The sequence below is a fragment of the Ambystoma mexicanum genome, chromosome 9 (assembly GCF_040938575.1).
Source record: "Ambystoma mexicanum isolate Mex_15411 chromosome 9, UKY_AmexF1_1, whole genome shotgun sequence".
Classification (NCBI taxonomy): domain Eukaryota; kingdom Metazoa; phylum Chordata; class Amphibia; order Caudata; family Ambystomatidae; genus Ambystoma; species Ambystoma mexicanum.
Genome location: NC_090931.1, coordinates 739109704 through 739124783, shown reverse-complemented (window position 1 = coordinate 739124783; position 15080 = coordinate 739109704). Strand labels below are relative to the sequence as shown.

At 44.1% G+C, this 15080-nt stretch overlaps 1 protein-coding gene across 9 annotated transcripts in view; it reads right to left on the bottom strand.

The window, feature by feature from the left end:
• The window catches only part of PMS1 (PMS1 homolog 1, mismatch repair system component), a 2204114-nt gene that overhangs the window by 2123944 nt on the left and 65090 nt on the right, over positions 1-15080 (bottom strand). For 7 of the 9 annotated variants that reach the window (XM_069615661.1, XM_069615656.1, XM_069615654.1 and 4 more), the window contains exon 2: positions 8230-8302. The exons of the other annotated variants lie outside the window; for them this stretch is intronic. In XM_069615661.1, the coding sequence (XP_069471762.1) occupies positions 8230-8254 (25 nt within the window). In that variant the 5' untranslated portion in view covers positions 8255-8302. The remainder of the gene's footprint in view (positions 1-8229; positions 8303-15080) is intronic. 9 annotated transcript variants of the gene reach the window in all.

Genomic DNA, 15080 nt, shown 5'->3' with positions numbered 1-15080 from the left:
GTACGTGATGCGAGCATGAATCACGTGACTTAGAAGACCTGATCACATGATGACATAGCAGCAGGATAAAAGCTTTGAGTAAGTGCCGTTTCAGTGCTTCACAGCTGTTCGATCCGGCACTGTTTGGCGTACTCTTGAATCTTGACTCTCGGCTTTTGGGTTACGGATTTTCTAACGGTTTGCCTTCGCTTTCTCCTTGGAATTTGTCTGCTGCCCTGCACTTCCGGTATACCGACCTACGGACTTCCATACCTGGACTCCTTTTGAATACCCTTCTCGGATTTGTTGTTAACTGGCGTCTTCCTGAAAACTCATCGACCACGGAACTCACACTGACTGTTTTGGATTATCCCGTACTGTTGCCACGCTTCAAGTCCTTATTCATGCTGCACCTGCAGCGCTCTCGCAGGTGTTTCCGGTGTGTGTCATAACATCCAGCACAGGCAGTGACCAGCCTTCCCCACCCTACTGCTGCCGCCGCTCACCACACTGTTCGCCCCAAGCCCACTGCTTGGTTGATGCCCCATCCATTTCATGTTGACTAGGACATTAGGACAATTGTTCTAATCGTCGTTTCTTGTTTCGTCTTTCTCCATAGGTATCAAGTGGATTCAACTAAATGGTTGTTTTTTCTTGGATGTATATTCCATTCAACTACTATAAGTGGCATATTGATTTCACGCCATTTTGCATATTTCTGTACAGTTAAGCTGAAATATTCGAGACCCAATTAATGTATTGGTCTTTGTGTCGCAAAGGCGGGTGAAATCATCCGATTTTGTTTTTGGCGGGTGAGACGCCCATTGGAATGAATGGGCGTGCAGGAGTCTTGGCGGGTGAGTCAGCCCTTTACAAGGCGGGTGACACCGGCCAAAAGCGTGTGAGTTGAGAGCTATGTGTAAGGGGACTGGACTCCTCAATCCAACATGGAGGGCAGGTCATGCCCTGCAGGTGACCAATGAGCAGGGACTCTCCTCTATATAAGTCCTTTACTACAATCCCAACTCCTCTTTCTCTTCTGCTTTCGCCTCCGCCCTGATGCGCCTGGGCTGTTTATTATTTTATTAAGAATGTCAGAGTCCTCTCCCGTCCCGATGCACGCCAGTCTGACAGAAGCTTTTGCTTCAGACCTGGCGCACACAGGCTTCTATGATTTATCTTCAGTGTGGGCATGGCCCACCCTCTACAGTCCCAATGCCATAGCTCTCAACCATTTGTGTTGCAAAGGCGGGTGAAATCACCCGATTATGTTTTTGGCAGGTGAGATGCCCATTGGAATGAATGGGCGTGCAGGAGGCTTGGCAGGTGAGGCAGCCCTTTACAAGGCGGGTCACATGACTCAGAAGCGCCGATCACGTGTTAAAACCATGAATCACGTGATGCGGAAGACCCTAGTACGTGATGCGAGCATGAATCACGTGACTTAGAAGACCTGATCACATGACGACATAGCAGCAGGATAAAAGCTTTGAGTAAGCGCCGTTTCAGTGCTTCACAGCTGTTCGATCCGGCACTGTTTGGCGTACTCTTGAATCTTGACTCTCGGCTTTTGGGTTACGGATTTTCTAACGGTTTGCCTTCGCTTTCTCCTTGGAATTTGTCTGCTGCCCTGCACTTCCGGTATACCGACCTACGGACTTCCATACCTGGACTCCTTTTGAATACCCTTCTCGGATTTGTTGTTAACTGGCGTCTTCCTGAAAACTCATCGACCACGGAACTCACACTGACTGTTTTGGATTATCCCGTACAGTTGCCACGCTTCAAGTCCTTATTCATGCTGCACCTGCAGCGCTCTCGCAGGTGTTTCCGGTGTGTGTCATAACATCCAGCACAGGCAGTGACCAGCCTTCCCCACCCTACTGCTGCCGCCGCTCACCACACTGTTCACCCCAAGCCCACTGCTTGGTTGATGCCCCATCCATTTCATGTTGACTAGGACATTAGGACAATTGTTCTAATCGTCCTTGCTTGTTTCGTCTTTCTCCATAGGTATCAAGTGGATTCAACTAAATGGTTGTTTTTTCTTGGATGTATATTCCATTCAACTACTATAAGTGGCATATTGATTTCACGCCATTTTGCATATTTCTGTACAGTTAAGCAGAAATATTCGAGACCCAATTAATGTATTGGTCTTTGTGTTTGTTCTTGAATAGCGCACTGAGACGCTATACAGTGCACTATCTGTAGACATTGACGCGACAGTTCCCTGACGAATTTCCCTTGACTGTGTCTTCACCCCTTCTTTTTTTGTGGTGTGATTGATGGAATTAAACATGTTGGATGATTGTATGTTAAGAAGGGTGTATGTGTAAAATGTTGAATGACAGAATGTTATTTGGTTTGAGTTAAACCTTGTTTTGCCAAAATTATTGCATATTTTGCACCTGCACTAAGACACTTTGAGTACAAAGGACCTCAAACTTTGGAGGACAGTTACCCTGTTCTGCCCCCCACACCCTAGACTAACTGGTTGTTGTGTTTTTTTCTATGTTGTTGCACTGATATTTATTCTTCTATTTTTTTGTCGATTGTCTTTACATATGTATTTTTATGATTGACTTTCCTCTTATCAATAAAAAATTATTTATATATTTTTTCTAAAAACTGCTTGCTAATTTAATGAAATTGGGTAGTTCACAACCATGTTGTTGATCCTATGGTTACCTATGTGGATAACAAACAAGATGCCTGTTTGACCTCATTGTTAAGTATTAAAGGTTGTTGACCTTAAAGAGGGTGGTCAATTACGGGATTATTTTCCCTTCTACCTCCTGTTGTGTTTGTGGTCCCATCCATTTCACACCTAGGTAAGCCATCTAGTGGTTTCACAGCTTCTCTAATCTACTGCTTACTTGGCTTTATGATAATTACTTGCTTGCCTTTCAGCGGTTGGGGGTTTCCGGCGTTCCTGGTTCCTGGCATTCCAGCACCTAATACCTGTGGCTTCAAGGATTGCACAGGGAGTTATTTAGTATCTCTCTGTGTGGTACTTGGGGACAGAGGCTTTCATAATCTTCACGACTATCAAGTTTTGACAAACGTGGCCATGCATTGCCATGGTGCACTTTCTCATAGTCCTATCCCCGCTTGCTGCAAAAAAAGGGCCGCCATTGTTGAATGTTAAATGTTATGAGTTGTTGTTCAACCCTCATAGCGGCCGCCATCCGGCTACTGCAAGTGCCCATTGCTAAGCGTGTCCTCAACTAAAAGGGTCATGCTGGGCCTGGTTAAGAACTTAGGTTTATGATTAATAACAAAAAGCATTCACATAATACGCTCGTTACTGAAAAGCATAGTTAGCTTAGTTGACTTAAGTTCATATGTTAGATGCTTGCACAGTCAGTTTAATTTCCATCAAATGTGTTGGTTACAAAGAACGGCACAACTCCATAGTATGGGCACCATTGCCTAATAAATGCCTGAATTAGTCCCTGTGCGAGTAAGAGACAGAGTATTCGTGATCAAATCATGCACAAATTATCTGGCGCAATTTGCCCAATCACTTTTTATGTACAATCCCTGCATGAAGTATAGCTAGTCATTGCCAAACACTTTCTATTGGTCATATTAATTGATCAGTATCCAAATGCAACCTACTACCCCACATATATCAAACAGAAATGTAAATAAGCGCATATACATGCATTCAATCCGCCGATTAACCTTTGTATGTGAGAAGAGTGTTAAATAAATAATTAACAACAGGCTGGTTCTACAGGAATGGCACCATCTCCTTATCACTGTTAAGACCTGTTATGGTTGAGTTGAAAAAGCATATAATACGTGCTTCAGACTGTCTCAAAGCTTTGAGTCTATCTCCTCCTCTTTTGTTCAGAGTTACATGTTGCAGACCTATAAATCTGATCTCAGATTTGTCGTGCATTTGGTGACAGGTCTGCCAATGTTCCGCTAATGGCAGAAGGATGTCTTGGCTGCTGATCTTGGCCAGGTGTTTTCAAATTCGTACTCTTAACTCTCTCTTAGTACTGCCAATGTAGATCTTTTTACAGACACAAATAACGCTGTAGACAACAAATTTAGTTCTACAATTGATCCCTTGTTTGATTGACCATAGCTTTCCATTAATATCCCTGAATTCAGTTGTCTGTTCATGTGCATATCTACACTGTGCCCACATGCCACATTTTCTAAAGCCACTCAATTTACTAGGCAGCCACGTTGTCTGGGTCACATGCTTGATATCTGGTAACAATGATGGGTTAAGTATTGTCTTAAGTGTTCCAGTTCTCTTGAAAAGCATGCATGGCCTATCCTCTACATACTGATTAATATGTTCATCAAGTTTCAAAAGGTACCAATGTTTTTTTAGTATTTTTTGAATTTGCTGATGGTCTCTACAATATTGAGTTATGAAACACGGTCCTATTGGTCCATCTGTAGTTTTCTCAGCTTTGGGTTGTAGAGTGTCACGTTGTTGCATCAGTTTAGTTTTCTTGTACGCAGACTTGACAAATTTTTCAGAGTATCCTCTGTTCTTAAAGCGATGTCGTAATAGCGAGCATTCTTCTTCGAATTTGGTGTTGTCTTGGCAATTACGCCTGGCTCTGATATACTCACCTAATGGTATATTACAAATTGTCGGGTGACAGCTGCTCGCATGGAGCGTAGAGTTAACTTCTGTCTGTTTCCTGAATGTCCAAGTATATAGCTTGTTCCCATCTGATTGTATTGTCAAGTCCAAAAAATGTATGGTTTTGTTTTTACACTCACCTACAAATTGGATATCATAGCAATTCTGAAAATCTTCAGTACATCCATCAATAATGCAAAAAAACATCATCGATGTATCGAGTCCACATTTTTATCTTGTTAAGAAAAAAAGGAGCTGTGTATACTATATTGTCCTCTAACATGCCCATAAAGAGGTTGGCTAAGGTAGGGGCATATTTAGTGGCCATAGCCACCCCTTTAGTTTGTTGGTATATACAGTTGTCAAATGTGTCATGACCCACAGGACGTGCCCCTTTTGGTCTTCCTAGTCCTTATCGCAACGGGCCTTGCATTCCCTGACACTCCCAACATGGCCGTCCAGCGTGACACGCCTTCCGCGGTCTATACGTTGGACGTAACGTATTCTACTAATAGACCGCACCCCCGCGGCTCCGCACGTCTCAATGCTATTGCCAAGTAGCGATCAGACGTGTGCTCCGTAGTTCGCTGTATTGCTTTCCTGGTTCCTAGCTTTTCTACTTCCATTCCTTGTCCCTTTCCTCTTGCTTCCTGGACTCGGATTGCTGCATCCCGGAATCTTAAACGCACGCTGGAGTCGGAAGAGATTCGCTCAGCCTTATTCAAGTCCAGGTCTGTCCGCAAGAAGACACCGCCCATGGAGTCCAGCAAGGATCGATCGCATGTGAGAAGGGGGGAACTCTGTGACAAAATGTAAAGAAGTTAAGATCCAAAGTGAGTTGCAGCATTTCTTTGAGCATTTGAATTTGATTATAGTAAGAGGCAGAGTCATTCCTGTAGGTGTAGTGAATAGAAACGGTTGCCCCTTTGTGGTGAATAGAAGTATAGAGGGCCTTGACATCCAAGGTGGACCGAAATAATTTACTATGCCATTCAAAATATTGTAGTTTCTGTATAAGCTTGTTGAGTCTTGCAGATAGGACTTCAATAAAGCTGCTCTTGGCATGAGAATGGCATCTAAGTATTCGGATACGTTCTCTGTGATCCACCCAATCCCACTCATGATTGGGTGGCCTTCCGGTATGGTATCATAACCTTTATGTATTTTTGGAAGGAAATACATGGTCGGAGTCACTGGTTCCTTTACTAATAGAAATGCTCGTTCGTCATCTGTAATGAGACCTTTCCTATGCCAATTCAAGATGTTTTCTTCAAGTTGTTTCACAGCCTCTTTCTTAAAATTATCTGTTCTTATTCTGTAGCACCGGGGAATCAACAGGTGATTCATTGCCATCTTTAAATAGTCTTCCCTATTCATTATAACAATGTTGCCCCCTTTATCTACTTCCTTGATTACAATCTGCGTATCAGATTTCAATGCTTTGAGTGCTATTGATTCTCCATGTGACAAATTGGCACGGTTGGCTCTCATTGCATCTGGATGTTTCTTTCTTCGTTTAGCCAAATGATAGAAGTCACGAGACACTGCTTTATGAAATGTATCAATTACATTATTCACCGGTAATTGGGGCACACATTTAGATGGTAATTTTAACTCTTTAATAGCGATGTTACTGGATTTGACCCTTAAGTCATCTAAAATATTAAATGTAGCAAATTGTTCATCCTCCACTAAAGATCTAACCAAAAAGGTGTCTTCAATGTCTTGAATTGAATACCCACTGATGGGAATTGGTGGGTCCTTGCTTTGGTAATCACCGGATACTTTAGTTGCAAAGATTATTTATTTTTTTTTTTACTTCAACTTACGTATAAACTTAAACAAGTCGATATGTATATCTACTTGGTTGGAATCACATGTGGGTGCAAATGACAGACCCTTGTTTAGGAGATGTCCTTTCATCTATGGTTACATTTCTGTTGGATAGATTCAGTACCAGATCCTCCATCATTTGCCCCCGCTCGCCTCCTTGGAACTGGCCCTTGTTTGTCTTTTGTCCATCTGTACGGTTTCTGGATTCCCACTGTTTCCTACCCTCCACCCTCCTTCCTCTCCTCCTTGAACCAGATTCTGCATGCCGGTAATAGCTTGCAGTTGAAAACGGACTGTTTTCTGGGGAAGATTACGATGACCTTTCTTTGTATCTTCTGATCTGGTTCATATAACCGCCTTGTTCCTGTGTACTTGCACTGTCAGGCTCTTGGTTTTCTGCTTCAGTGTCAGCATCAGAGCTTGCTGATGACGTATTTGGTGTTGATTTTCTAGATGATGGTTTGGTACTTATATCATATTTGGTCTGAAAGGTGTAAACTCGGTCCTCTTTATAATCACGTTCATCATGGTAACACTTCCTCAGTTTTCTAATCTTGACCTCGTCCTGATAAACTTGGAGAAGTTCATACATTTTTTCATAATTTTTTGCTTTGGTGGCTTCGTTGGATTGCATTTCAGTAATTTCCTTTTTTATTGTTTCAATTCCTTCTACAGCGCTCTTATGTTCTCTCGTCGCATGTTCTATTAAGAGGTTCATCATTTTCATTGAGCTGTTACTCAGATTTGCTTCCCATGCCTCCACTAGATTCTTGTCCTGGTCATTATTAAATTTCGGAAAGATGAGAATCCTTAGACCCCTTGGCACACGATCATTTTGTACATAGTTCTCCAGGGAAACCTTCTCCCAGTACTTGTCGATTACTTTTTTAGAGACTCTTTCCAGTTTGATGAATTTGGAACGTAAATCTTCCCTTTTAGCTGTAAGATTCGAGAAGGCATGTGTCATGTCTCCCCGTGCGGTAAAGAGATTTTTAGTCTCTTCCTCTCGATTCTTGAGATAGGCGGCCATCTTGTTAACGTAACGGGTAGTGGGTCTGCCTTATTGGCAATTTAAGAAACAACAAGTTTCAAACGGATATGTGGGGCTTATTTTTTAAGTTGCTCAGACAGGCGACTCCTTACAATCCCTATCAATTGTCCAGGTAAGTCATTACTTCATTCACTGAATTCCACAAATTGTTGCAGGTCACTGGATTTGGACGCCTATTGAGCCCAGGCTGTCCACGAATAACTGCAAGAAAAGGGATGACTCCAGGACTCAGCGCCAGTGGAAAAGTAATCTATTGTTTTATTGCACAATCAAAAGAATTTACTAAGAAATTAGCCCTCTACTTCGTGATTACACGTGTTTCTGCTCGCCTGAGCCTTTATCAAATCAGGGCTGACATAATAGAACAGAAGTTACATCACAGTATTTGGGTTCATACCGATGATCAGAATCAAAATAAGCAAACAAAGTATATAAAACACATGTATAAAGTTCAAGTTGCATAATCACATTACCATCATGCCACATGATATGTCAAAATTCCAAAAGACAGAAAAAAAGGGGTTGGAGAAGGGAAGGGTCGGGGTCAAGAGAACAAGTCATTGTAAACATACATCACGAAGAAAAATAGAAAAGCCCCAAAAAATGAATCAAACAGAAAAGAATGAAAAAGAAATGGAAAGGGAAAGAACCAAAAGAAAAAAAACATTAGTTCAATTGTTGATAAGTATATAATATCAGCACCATACATAACATTATGTTTCCAGCAGGTTTTGAAGAATTGGCTTACCCGATATTAGAACGGTACAGTCCATATGACTGTTGTCCAGTAGTAACTGGGACAGATCCCCAAAACCAATTTTCTGTAATGAAACATTTAAAATAGTCATATATTAATGTAAAGATACACTCCACCTTTAAAAAAACAAAGCTAATGGGAAAGGGCAGCCCATATCTAGTGGGGAGTAGAATGCATGCAAAGAACTGACCAGAGTGCATTGGTCTGTTGCAAGCTAAGCGTTTCATGTGGTGATTGCACCTTAATCTGTAAGCATAGGAAAGTTTTCAAAACTATGAGGTCTAATACCCAACATGAAGCTGTCAGGTACAGGCTATGCACGATCTGTCAATTGAGAGTGAGTATTTTAAAGTACCCAAAAACATTTCCTGCATATTTAGCAAAAAACGCTGATGCGTGCAACTTAAATGCACGTGTACGTGTAGTGAGACACGTGAGAGGATTACTATCATATATCCGTAATACCGGGCCATTCAAGCCCATTCTATTAAGCATATAAGTGCCAGCAAATTGGAATTCAGAAATCTCTATGATGGGAGCGACTGGATGTAAGACAACTGTGCTCTTTACCAAGTTCTGTCTCTTCAGGGTCAGGTTTATGTAAATAGCTCCCTATTGTCATGATAGCAGAGTCCTTGTTCAAGGGCTCAGGATGGCGGCAATGCTAGCGTTTGTTGTCCCCCACATCTCCCTTTTTTGAACTTTTTAGGTGTGTTTTCTCAACTTCTGAAATTGGCCGTGGATATGGTTTGTCTTCTCTTTCTCCTCCCGAGGCTTCTCTCTGACTCATCAGGTTCCTCCAGCTGGTCATTAAGGGTCTCCGTCTTTATGACTTGGAAGATTTAGCTCTTCCCGGGGTTTTCAGGGATTTCACCGGAATATCTCTGTGTCATCAGGGTCTCCTGGTTGGACTCTTCTTCGCAGGATACTATTTAGCAGCTAACTGCTGAGTTTCATGTGTGTGGCTCAACTCTTCCATCCCGCTTCTGCCCCCAGAAGACGTAATACATTTCTGGTATTATTGGTTTAGAAAGGCTTACTGGTATATAGAGCGGTTACATATGACTAGGGGCAATGTTGTAGTTAAGGGTGAGCCACGGGGTAGACACTTCTGGGTGCACAGGGCCCTCAACTCTATTTGCATTAAAGCTCCACCTAAGCTAGGTTTTGTCCTATGGGATGTTAATAAAGTGTCCCATTTCTCCTGCTCTTGGCCTTCTAATGAAGATTTGTCTTTCCAACAACTGTTCCCCAGGGTAGCAATGTGGTTATGTCTTGTTTTCTAATACGATTTTTCTATTATCAAAACATTGGATGTGGCCAACAAAGCGTTCACCCCTCATGGGGTAACTTTCTTTATCTCCTGGAGAACTAAGTGTTTAACTTCTTACTATTACCATCTAGGTTTGCCAGAAGATGGTATGACATTAAGTGTTATAAATGTTTTGTGTTGAAGACAGAAGAGTTAGTACTCTTAATCCCTCTTAGCTGCTATTACTATAAAAATACCTTTTGACTGGTGTCCCCTTCCCCCTTTTTTATCCAGGTGGATTTGGTGGCTTATGAGGAATGCTGGAGTTGACACATCTTCCTCGTTTTTTTGCAGTTAAGACTGCTATGCTATCTAGGACAGTTTTGGGAGGGGCTTAACCTAGAGAGAACATTTGAAATCAGCTGATTGGTCAAAAAATTGAAACATTTAAAACATTTAAAGCATTTTTCTCCTTTTATTGTATTGTCACTATTTTATTGATCATGTAATTAATATGATGCAAGGGCTTATGAAGCCTCCTGTCTTGACATAGAATGGCTAATCCCCCTCACTATCGTGAGAAGGGGGTTTAGATTCTATTAAAGACAAGGAGGCTAGTATTATATCACCAACCCGCCTTGTTGTTTCTTGTTCTTACAGCTTCAAGCTGAGATGTTCTGTTCAGGAACGTTTTGTCACAGTTACATTATGTGGAGAGTGCGTGATCCGGGAACTTTGCTGGATCCTGTCTCCATGATATATCATCTGGTTTGTGCAGTGGACGTCTGGTTCAGGACAGCTACAGAAAGAGGAGTTGGGATTGGAGTAAAGGATTTATATAGAGGAGGGTCCTGTCATGCACACACAATCACACATAAGTTCCCGAACACACCCAAAGACTCATTCCAGGCCACGCTCACAGACATACTCTAGTCACCATCATAGGGTCTGTGTTCCCTCAGTTGGCGGAGGCTGGAGGAGTCAATGGACAGGACGTCACGGGAGGAGCCACCATGTGTATCAGAAGTGGCAACTCCCGTGGCGTATGCACAAGCTACAGAAATTGGGTACCTCCTTTATGCAGCACCAGAAGCGATTACTCGTCCCCAGGGACACTGCGTTGCACGGCGCCCAGGCAACCGCTACGTCGTCAACTGCAGCATCAACTTCAATTGGCCATACAGCCATTGATGGAAAACGGTACGTCTCGCAACCCATAGACTCACGTGACAGGTCACGCAGGCCGTAGGATCACGTGACCTACTTCACATCATAAAACAGACGCCACTCAACCGAACAGCGCTTCTCAGCTGTTTTCTTACGGCGTTTGGCGTTTGTTTCTGTTTCAAGATGCTCTTGCATATCTTCGACCTCCGTATTTTGTTGTAAGGATTCCTTTCGTCTCAACTTTGGTACCGTGCATGGACTTTGGATCTTCTGGTTTATAGACCCCGGACTGCTTAGGGACTGGTTCTGGAATTCCCCTTTGCTCAGCTGACCCGGAATTCTTCTTGCCTTAGTTAATTCAGGCATTCCACGACTACCACATTCTGCCATCAAGTCTTCAGGTGCTTCCGGTGTGATAATCCTGCCTCAGCTCCCTTCTCCATTTGCTCCTCTACTATTTTATGTCATGAACCACCGGACACGTCCCTTCTGGACTTTGTGGTCCCTGACCCATAGGGGACTGAACTCAGCAGTACTCCCAACATGGCCGCTGAATATGAAACGCTGTTTGCCAGTCTCTGCGTTTGTACGCTCTGCGTTCTACAAAGCAGACACGCCCCCGCTGCCCTGCACATCTCAACGCTACCGCTTGCAGTAGTCAGTGTGCTGCTGTAGTTAATACAGCAATTTCCACTGATTCCTGGTTCCCGGTCCCCTAATTTTCCTCCTCCTTCATCCTCCCCTTTTTGGCTTCACCTTGCATTCCAGGATTTCCTTCGCACTCGCCTTCCGAGTGCGCTCCTCGTCATTTCCTGGACTTTTTTACCGGACATCTGAATGCTCCCTGGAGACGGGACACGAAACGCACGCTGGAACCCGAGGACCCACGCACAGGGTTATACAAGACCCGAACGGTGCGAAAGAAGACTTCATCGAAGAACTCGAACAAACAACACAGACAGGTGAGAAGGGGGTAAACCTGTGACATTTTACCCACTGAGGGAACAGGTATTAACCCATACTATTTCCTGCACACCAACTACTGGCTTATGGTAGGTGACATTCCTTTTTGTAGAAAAAACTACACTGCATTTCATTTCCTGTTCACTTAACCTGGTCATTCCCTTTCAGCAGCCATCCGGACGACCTGGGTATCCTGTTCCTACCACTTGTGGCCCTAATCCTTGAACAGAAAGTGTTTACTGTCTTGCTGTTGGTTGCTTAGGGATGGAGGTATTCTTGTTCCTCGTGATCCTCGAGTCTTGACAGACTGAGAAGCCCTTATCGCCCAAAACATGGATCCCTCCGCCGGGGACCCAGTGGCTGCTTTGGTTCAAGCCATCTCTGTTTTGCGCTCTGAAATGGCTGCTGCCACTGCAGCAATCCACCAACATCTTGACACAATCCAAAGAGAGCGCCATGCTTTACCTGCTGACCCTGAATTCGGGGACCCCGCACCTTCTCCCAGCATTCCTCAGGCTTCCCCTAACGTCACTACTCAGGTTATCATACCCACACCTTTCCCTTTGGCCGCACCTGAGAAATTCCAGGGGGATCCCCATGAATATCCTACCTTTCTCAATCAGTGCAAGCTGCATTTTTTGTGCAAACCACAGGCCTTCCCTGATTCAACTACTAAAGCGGCTTTATACGACTTTGGCCTGTTGGTAACAGAAATGACTAAGGTATTTGACATAAGACACAAGGCACAATCCCGGGACCTCGAATTGCAGAACCTATCCCAAGGCAAAACATCTCTCATTGATTACATCACTTGTTATAACCAATTAGCCGTAGAAACCGCGTGGCCCGAAAACAAAAAGGCTGTTGTCTTTTACAAAGGATTGAGTGATGCAATGAAAGACGCATTAGCTGCAGTGCCCTCGCTACCAGTCCAATATCATGAACTTGTTGATCTGGCCCTCCAAGTAGATGCTAGATGGGCTGAAAGGATGTCGGAAACATGTTTTTCCTCGGACCAAACAGTCTCGTCTGAAACACAGGGCGAACCCATGCAAATTGGGGGGGCTCGCATTCCAATCACTCCCACAGAGAGAGAACGCAGGAGGACGGCTAATGCCTGCTTTTACTGTGGGCTTAACGGACACTACATCAAGCAATGCCCTCGACGTCCTCAGCTGAATACTCCAGGTTTTCAGAAAGCTCATCCCTAACCAGGGGGGCACGGACGAGCTGTGATCAGACCCCCATGCTGACCACGCCTGGTTACAGAGAAACGAAGCCCATAGTAGTTCAGGCTGACCTGTTCTTCCCTCCCGATACGACTCACGTAGTTCATCTTGTCATAGATTCTGGTGCCACGGGGAACTACATTGACAACCGTGTCCAGTCAAAGGATCGAAAAAAAAGGATCGAATGCCCTTTTATTCAAATCCAAAAGGGCCGAAAAATAAAGAATCGAATGCTTTAATATTTATTTATTTATATGTTTTTTGGTTTAGTGTGTGTGAAAAAGTGTTTTCATAAAGAAAAACGGGGGGTTGGGGAGGGAACCCCCCCATAAGAAGAAAAAAAAAAATTCTAAACTTTTTTTTTTTCCGGCACTTTTGGTGTCGAAAAAAAAGGCATTCGATCCTTTTGTTTTCGATGCTTTCACCTATAACCATTGACAACACCCTGGCACTTTCCCTGAACCTGCCCTTGCAATCAAAAACTCGACCCGAGCCAGTGCATGCAGTGGATGGCACGGCTTTAACAACAGACTGCTCCCTTGTCCTTGACACTCCAAGATACCCATAGGGAAACAGTTTATTTTGATCTGATCACTACAACACAATTCGGCCTCATCCGTGGGATACCTTGGTTGTGTCTCCATAACCCTGTGATAGATTGGGCTTCCGGCCGATTGTACTTTGAGTCAGCATTTTGTCAGGCCACGTGTCTCACTCAATCAAAGGATATGGAGACCCCGTCCCAGCTGTTAAGGGCGGTGGCCCAGCTTGCGCTGGATGAGTCACCTTCCATGGACATTGACCCTCCTCAACATGTAGTGGGTACCTTAGTTTCTGGGATTCCTACTGAGTATCATGAGTTCCGGGATGTTTTTGATAAGGGCTGTGCAGCTACATTACCCCCTCACAGGCCTTACGATTGTCCTATTGATCTAGTTCTAGATGCAGAGATACCCAAGGGGAGGATTTCTTCGTTGTCACCCACGGAGGAGCAGGCACTCGGGGACTACATACAAACCGCCCTGAGCTTAGGCCACATACAACATTCCACTTCACCTGCGCTAGCCCCATATTCTTTGTGCCAAAATGCGAGGGGGGCCTGCGTCCCTGTATAGACTACAGGTGCTTGAATGCCATAACAATCAAGAACCGGTATCCCATTCCTCTCATCGGCCCCCTACCGGATAGGTTGACTCATGCATCTGTATACACCAAGTTGGACCTCAGAGGGGCATACAACCTGGTCAGAGTACGCCTGGGTGACGAGTGGAAAACTGCCTTTTGTACACGGTATGGGCTATTTGAATATATGGTCATGCCGTTTGGCTTATTTAACACACCTGCAACGTTCCAACGGTTCATGAACGACATCTTCAATGACATCCTTGACACGTTCGTGATCGTCTACTTGGACGATATTCTGGTATTCTCGTCTACCATGCAAGAACACGTGGGGCATGTTTGTGAAGTGCTTTCACGCCTTCGTTCACACTACCTTTATGCTAACCCAGAGAAGTGTCTGTTCCATGGGGACAGTGTGGATTTTCTAGGTTTTCACATTTCACCAGGGGGTCTGTCCATGAACAAATCCAAAGTCTGTGCTGTGTTGGACTGGCCCGTACCTAAGTCTATCAAAGCATTGCAGTTGTGTCTTGGCTTTGCTCATTTTTATAGACGTTTCATATCCGGATTCTCCGACATCACCGCTCCTCTTATTGGCCTCACCAGTCCTCATGTACATTTTCTGTGGACCGTAACACACCAGGAAGCCTTTGACAAACTGAAGGCCGCTTTTTTATTCCTTCAGCACCGATCCTTCAGCATGCGAATCCCGGTCTACTGTTTGTGATAGAAGCTGATGCTTCTTCCTTTGCCGTGGGGGCCATTCTGTCACAAACATGCCCCGCTACGGGTCGTTTGCATCCCATAGCATTCCATTCTCGCAAATTCACCACGTCTGAGATACATTACACGGTCACTGAAAAAGAGCTCTTAGCCATCAAAGAAGCATTTAGTATCTGGAGACATTATCTCTTAGGTGCTACTCATCAAATCATTGTGTATTCCGACAACAGAAACCTGCAAGATCTAGTTACCATGAAGTGCGTCAACAGCAGACAGGTTCGCTGGCACCTGTTTTTTGCTGTGTATGATTTTACCATCAAACATAGACCTGGTGTTACGCATCGGAAAGCCGATGCTCTGTCCCGATCCCCACGGGGTGTTTCCCT